The sequence below is a fragment of the Galleria mellonella genome, unplaced genomic scaffold, assembly GCF_026898425.1.
Source record: "Galleria mellonella isolate WM207_F2 unplaced genomic scaffold, CSIRO_AGI_GalMel_v1 utg90, whole genome shotgun sequence".
Taxonomy (NCBI): Eukaryota; Metazoa; Arthropoda; class Insecta; order Lepidoptera; family Pyralidae; genus Galleria; species Galleria mellonella.
In genome coordinates this window covers 474491-481661 of record NW_026442172.1, presented here as the reverse complement: position 1 = coordinate 481661, position 7171 = coordinate 474491, and the positions used below count along the sequence as shown (strand labels likewise).

Here is a 7171-nt window from a genome sequence, read left to right as displayed (position 1 = left end):
ATATAAGTAGATTAAAAATATCATAAGATATAATCTATATAACATTTAAATACTTTGAATAATTAAAAGATTGCGTAAAAGATGTGAACACCTTTACAGACTTTTACTTTTATACTAATAGAACAATTATCATTTAAACTACATATTATTATACCATATAATTTAAAATAACAAAATTAATAAATGTTCATGTACATACATGTTCTTTGTGCATTTTTTTAGATTTACACTGTGGCAGTCAATTAAATCAATTATTCAATTCCAAGGCAGTTCGTCAGACAGGCGGCCATTCTTAAAATCAGAAGTCAAATCCTTATCTAATATGAATAAAATTATATTACGCCGATTCCAAATAATTGTGATAAGGGCAAAAAGATAATAATGATGATGATGACCAGGATAATCAATATTATAATTTATGTACTTAATTAAATTTACAATTATTTCGGAGCGTACTTTAATTACTCAGCTCTTTATTAAAAAATAACCTATCATTAATTCGTTATATTTTATTTCTATTAATATTATTGAATCTTTATTGCCTGTTTTATATCTATGTTATATTATTACATTATTAGAGTATGATATTATATTGTTTGTTACCTACAAAGTAATACTTTACCTACTACTGTTTATCAGTTCGTAATTTGCAAAAAGTGGTGGTCACCCTACAAATTATATTAAACAAGTATAGTTATTCGTTGTGGCCTTAAATTCCCTTAAATAAGGGGTGCGACACACCTGTCCCTCACCCTCGCTGACACGCGACATTAGAACTTGCACTAGCTTCATCACCAGCTTAACTTGACCTCTGAATTTACAGATTCCCTACAATAATACAACACACCTACCAGACAGGCGCGGTCATTTTATAATTGTGAATAAACGTAGGGTGGCCATATAACATGCTCTCGAAATCTCTGAAAGAGTATAGCAATGTGCATTGTTATGAATTTGGTGCAGTGCATTGACTAATAGGGTGTTTTATTTAGGACTATAGCAACATTTCAGGTCGTAATTAATAATGACTGAGTTTATTGCACGGATATAAAAAAAATGTGATTAATTTTAAATAACATCAACCATCCACTACTACAGATGGGCAAAGCACCGGGTTTAAACCCGGTGCTTTGGTAAAAACCCAATAAACACCCATAAACTCCCATAATCACCCAAAAAAATAGGTTTTTACGTATTTTTTGAAAATATGTAAGTAATACCAATAAATTATTTTTATAAATTGTATTGATCAATTCTACAATATTAAATAAAACGTTAACTAATAATATTTCAGGAAATTTTAAAAATCTATATATAATAAAATGAAAGTAATTAATTTTCAGTGTTTTCATGTTGCAGTTGATCAACATGTTGGCCTTTTGCTTCCCGTAGATACTTTAAAATTTCTTCATAACACCTCGTTCGCACACATGGCCGTATATATTTAAATTCTTGAGCCACTAACAGTCCGAAATACTCATTTCTTTTATCCTCTTCTCCATAAATTAAGCATTTAGAACAGTTTGTTTCTTCTTTCAGTAAATTTTCTTTTACTTTATCCTCGTTTTTTTCTTTGTTGCGACGACGCTGGGTAAATCATCTGGACACTGGGTCTCACTATCGCCAAATATATTTGGAGATCGGCTTCGGCTACGGCTTGGCAGACATTTTTTTCTTTCTACAATTTTAAATTAAATTTATTAGAATAAATGCTTCGAACACACGCGATCTAAGTACCTTTTGTGTTTATTATACCTTACCTACCTAGGTATAAAAAGAGTACTTACGTAGATTTTCTTTTATTAACTGTTTTATACGAAGATCTTGATCTCTCAAATTAGCATCCATTTTACTTCCAGTGATTATCAACTAAATTAATAATCCACAAAGTATTAAATAACGTTTTTATGAAATATTTAGCACAAAAACAATACCCTTTAAATATCGATCGTCAGTAACTGTGGCTGACTTACCTATATTCTAGCAAGCAGGACTGCCAGATGTGAAGGGGAAATCCCCAATAAATTGTTGCATGTGACTGATGATGTGAGCATGTTCGTTTCATAATAAAAATGTTGCCAGGTAACCAAAAAGTCGTATGTTTTTGTGCGAATTACGATCATAATCTTTACGATCGTACATTAAAAAATAGACAAATAATAGTATGAGTACGATTTAAATCGTATATCTGTCAACCCTGCTAGCAAGACAGCGACAAAATCACGTTGCATAACAATGTAGCCCAAGCTTATATCTTATGAAATATACGGAAGAGATACGGACTTAGAAAAAACAGAAATGTTGTTCTTTGTGGAAGTCATTGATGAAATTCTATGTATTTTAGCCCGCAAACTTTCTTCTAACAAAAACAGCGCCATCTAGTATCGAGTTCTGTAATTATCTCTTTGTTTATGGATTTGAAGTAAGACCGCCACGCATGCAATACATTATGACTGGGGATTCCCCTATTCGTCGACGCTGAATATGAGGCGACGACAATCACTGTCAAACGTGTTCACTATTACTCTGACTCTGGTAACGTGACTTCCTGGTAACGTGTTAGGTAGGAAAAGCAGTAAAAAAGTGCATATTAAGGGAGCAGATTTGAAATAATATTTATACTTAACAAGAAATAATTAAAGGTAAGTGGATTTTTGAATGATACAATTATATCATGATCACTTAACAATTTTAACTTAAAATTAGATGTATTATTACAAGCTTTTATTTAGCTTGCGTTATGTAAATAAAAGTATGTAGGTATGTTCGTATGTTGATGCAATTATCCTCAATCCTCAACCGACTGGGATAAAATTTTCCATACACGTTTATTTTGGATGATAGTGCATAGTTAGCTGAGAGTCGTCATTGGATAATAATGGTGGATAGCCTAAGATGTGTACTAGATATTTATTTTTAACATAATATGCGTAAGTACCTAATCGAATTAAAGAAGTTGCTGAGAAAAATACAGAACAATACGATAATAAACTAGCGTCTGCGTTTAATCCTCCGAGGAGATGTAATTTTACAAAGGTTTTTTGTATTTATTTTATTATTTTTTTAATAAATTTATTGTAAATAACAAGAAATAATCATTGTAAAAAAATAGGCACTCTATTGTTGAATTTTCGTCAGACCAACTAATCATCGTTCATTTTTTTAGGTTCAATGGGGAGACCTAAAGATTTACGCATATGGGAGCACTACCGTACTTTACCAAACAAGTCTGTTTCTTGCAAGCTTTGTAATAAGGTCTACAAATTCAGTAATGCTGCCAAAATGCTTCAACATCTTATCACTTGTCCAAAATCTCCAGAAACATTAAAAGACTCTATGAAACTTATAAAAGATAGCTCGTCCAAAACCAAAATGTCTGGACTGTCAGAGATAGAGACAAATGATTCTTTTATAAGCCCCTCGTCGTCTGCTAACACTACAATAAATGCTGAGTTTCAAGACACCGATGATCATATAAAAACAGAATTAGCGAGAGCTATATTTGTAACAGGGACGCCATTATCGATGGTGCAACATCCTTTATGGATACAATTTTTCGAAAAATTGCAACCAAAATTTAAAATACCTTCACGTAAAGCTTTAGCGACAAAATACTTAGATAAAATATATAGAGAAATGCGTTTTGAGTTAAATGAGGAACTAAATGCTTGTAGTTACTTACACCTTCAGTGCGATGGCTGGTCTAATTTAAGAAATGAAGGAATAATAAACTTTCTTATATCAAAACCTCAACCTGCATACGTTAAAAGTTTGAATACAGAAAGTAATCCTCACACTAGTGAATACCTTAGCCAAGAAGTTGAAAAAGTAATGAAAGTGTATGGAGCAAATAAGTTTCTTGTACTTATTGGCGATAACGCTAGAAATATACAAAAGGCATTCGAATTAACAAAACTCAAATATCCACATGTTGTTCCTCTCGGTTGCTGTGCACATATCCTTAACTTGTTGTGCCAAGATATTGTAAAGATACAAGAAGTAACTGTGTTTATTATGCAAGCCATAAATATAATAAAAACTGTTAAAAGGAGTCAACGATTAAGTTCCTTGTTGATAAAATCAAGGCAGGGTGAAGATTCTACACAAACACTAAAATTGCCTTGTGCTACAAGATGGGGAAGTCATGTTACTTCGTTAAAAAGTTTGAAAGCAAATAAGATAGCTTTGCAAATATTAACAGTTAGAGAAGATGTGGTAATTTCAAGAGATATTAAAGATTTAATTCTAAGTGATGATTTCTGGACGAAGACAGGGGAATGTATAAGTATTTTGGAACCAGTCACTGAAAGCATATTTTACTTAGAGAGCGACACATTTGCATCGCACATACATTACATTTAGAGATGTACAAGCTAAGATACGTTTTGCATTAAATGAGATTTCGACATTGAGCGAAGAAAGCAAACAGCAGATTCTAACATCAGTATCTTCAAGATGCAATATGGCAATGAGGCCAATACATTTTGCAGCATATATTCTAGACCCCAGGACTCTAGGAGTCGAACTTACTCAAGAGGAAGAACTTAAGGGTTTGGAGTTTATCTACAATTTAAGCCAACACTTAAGTTTGTCAAATGTAATGGCAGATTTGGCGTGTTATAAAGCTAAAAAAAACTTTTGGGCCAGAGGATTTGTATGGAGCTCATTAGATAGCATTGAGCCCCTAATATGGTGGAAAGGTATTTGTGGTTCCACTGAGTTAAGCAAAGTAGCGATTCGTATTCTATCAGCTCCCTGTACTTCGGCAGCCACTGAGCGTTCCTTTAGTATCCAAGGCTACATACATAATAACAAAAGAAATCGACTTACAACTGAAAGAACTGAAAAAATTTCATTCATTTGTTATAACTGGAATCTTAAACATAAAGCTGAATGCGAGGACATTCAGTTTAATGAAGAAAATACCTTAGAAGCTTTCATTGAGCAAGTAAATGAACATAACAGTTTAGACGAAATAGAGCCTATCGAACCTATACAATTCATCGCTTGTAATAACTCTGAATCTGACAGTGATTGACTGTAGTTTTACATTTTACTTTCATCTCTTTCTTAATAAACTCAAAATCAAATTAAAAGTTTTTTATTCTGTAGGCTGCATAATAATATTGTCTATGTCCAGTATAGTGGACGTCTTGCGGCTGAGATGACGATGATGAAGTACAAAATCATAAACACCCAAAAATTTGGGTGTTTATGGGGTTTAAACCCAATAAACCCAAAACACCCGGTTTTTACCCACCAGACTTTAAACCCACCCAGGTGGATTGCCCATCTCTATCCACTACCAGTTTGGCCCACACTATAATTATATGATCATAGGCCTTATTCTATATAAAACAGCGCGCGACTATGCTCATTAACTAGTGACAGGTTATAAGAGGCTATATAACTAATAAGTACTTATAACAATAATCAAGAGCAATGACCTAGGTTTTCTTCCGTGATGACAATCTACGAGAAGAGCGACTGTTTAAATATGGTTAAGGACTGATAATATTAATATGTAGTGACCAGGTTGTGTCGATTTATCGGGGTAAGTAGTAATCTATGTCCTTCTATATCCTAAATGGTACATGGTATATCACATCATAATTGGTTGAACCGTAATCAGGATATAACAAACAAATAGATTCAATTTATAATTTTTGTAAGGATTTTTTTTTTTATTTAATTCTATTATAGGTTTTCATAATATTTATATGGACAATTTGTACAAAATCTTGTTTTCAATTATCACAATACACTGATATTTATATTTACTTATATGCATAAAATCAAGTTATTCTTATTTATTTTATGCAAAAATTTCTATACATCACCCTCTCCCTCCGAGTGTCACTCACACCTGTCCAGCGCAAGCGCACGCCACGCGCCGTTTCCCTCTGTATTTTTTAAATTATTATTACTAAATTATTATTACTCACGTGGCCTTTACTATTGTGTTGATATTTTATATAACCGGAATTTCGGGTACACGTGGCTTGCGTAATTTGCAAGTGACAGTGACATAGAATAACAGAGACTTTAATTATATGCTATTATATGAAATGATCTATGAGTTTTATTCATGTTGACTTGACTTTCGTGTTGCATGATTTATATATATATTTTTTTAATAATGACTAGAAATTTATTGTTTTCAAGAGACTTAAATTAACACAATCGTTTAAATAAAATGTAATTTACCTAGTTGAAGTTAACTTGACGTTTCCGCTAGGTTACACTGACTCTGATTATAAGCTGACTGACGTAAGGATGTGTGATATCACTCCAAATTGACAAGACTATATTAATGTCAGTCAAAACTAATCATATTAAAATGTATTCATAAATAAAATATTAATATAGAACTTCTGAGTAGGTTTATTAATGTATTTTCTTCGAGGGATCTATAGCTTAGGTATTAAACAGTTTGACATTTGTTTTCTATATTAATCTATCTCATCTAAATATTTCTATGTTAGTCTATCTATCTAAATAATAATGATTTATATCATAAAAAATTAAAATTTCATTATTAATTAATTAACAATTTAATAAGTAAAGAAATGAGTAAATTGCATGATTTATGTTTTGGTTTATCATCAGAAAGCTTTTGAATAATCCTAAGTAAAATGTTCTTTGAAAGTTGTCAATTACTCAATTATCACTTAACTTTGGTATGTATACCTATCGTACACTAAGGATAGTACCTACCTACAATATAAGTACTTTTAAGTTTCTATCGCATCAGAATAAGCAATCTACTGATATACGAGTAGATATATTCTTTATCTATTATTAAATTAATATTGCTACATCCATTTTACATTAATAGAGTAATGTCATGCAAATAAATGTTTACGATCAACGCTGAACAAAGTCTACGGCAAGTAACATTTATGTTCTTTTTAAAATAAAACTAAATAGTCTAAGTGTAGTTCGCCTCTGTAAAATTAGAAGAGGGAACGCTTGAACAAATTGTCGGTAAGTTTGCGTAGTTAAACATGCAAGGGATTATTCAACATTGTACAAGTCTTTTTGTAAAATCATTAGGCTCGATTTGTACTAACGACTGGTTGGCGGCGGAATATCGCTTTAGTATAAAAACATGTACAGTTTGAATACTATAGAGATCTTATATTTTAACGTACCATAAGAACCATTTACA

General features: G+C 31.8%; 1 protein-coding gene across 1 annotated transcript; it reads left to right on the top strand.

Moving 5' to 3' along the window:
* Positions 1 to 1611: 1611 nt before the first annotated feature.
* On the top strand, positions 1612 to 4362 carry LOC128202335 (uncharacterized). Its single transcript, XM_052902313.1, has 2 exons — positions 1612 to 2642; positions 3167 to 4362. The coding sequence occupies exon 2, from the start codon at positions 3172 to 3174 to the stop codon at positions 4360 to 4362; it is 1191 nt and encodes a 396-aa protein (XP_052758273.1). The 5' UTR covers positions 1612 to 2642; positions 3167 to 3171.
* Positions 4363 to 7171: the final 2809 nt, after the last annotated feature.

Coding starts and splice junctions, on each gene's coding strand:
- LOC128202335 (XM_052902313.1), top strand. CDS start 3,172: ATGGGGAGACCTAAAGATTTACGCATATGGGAGCACTACCGTACTTTA.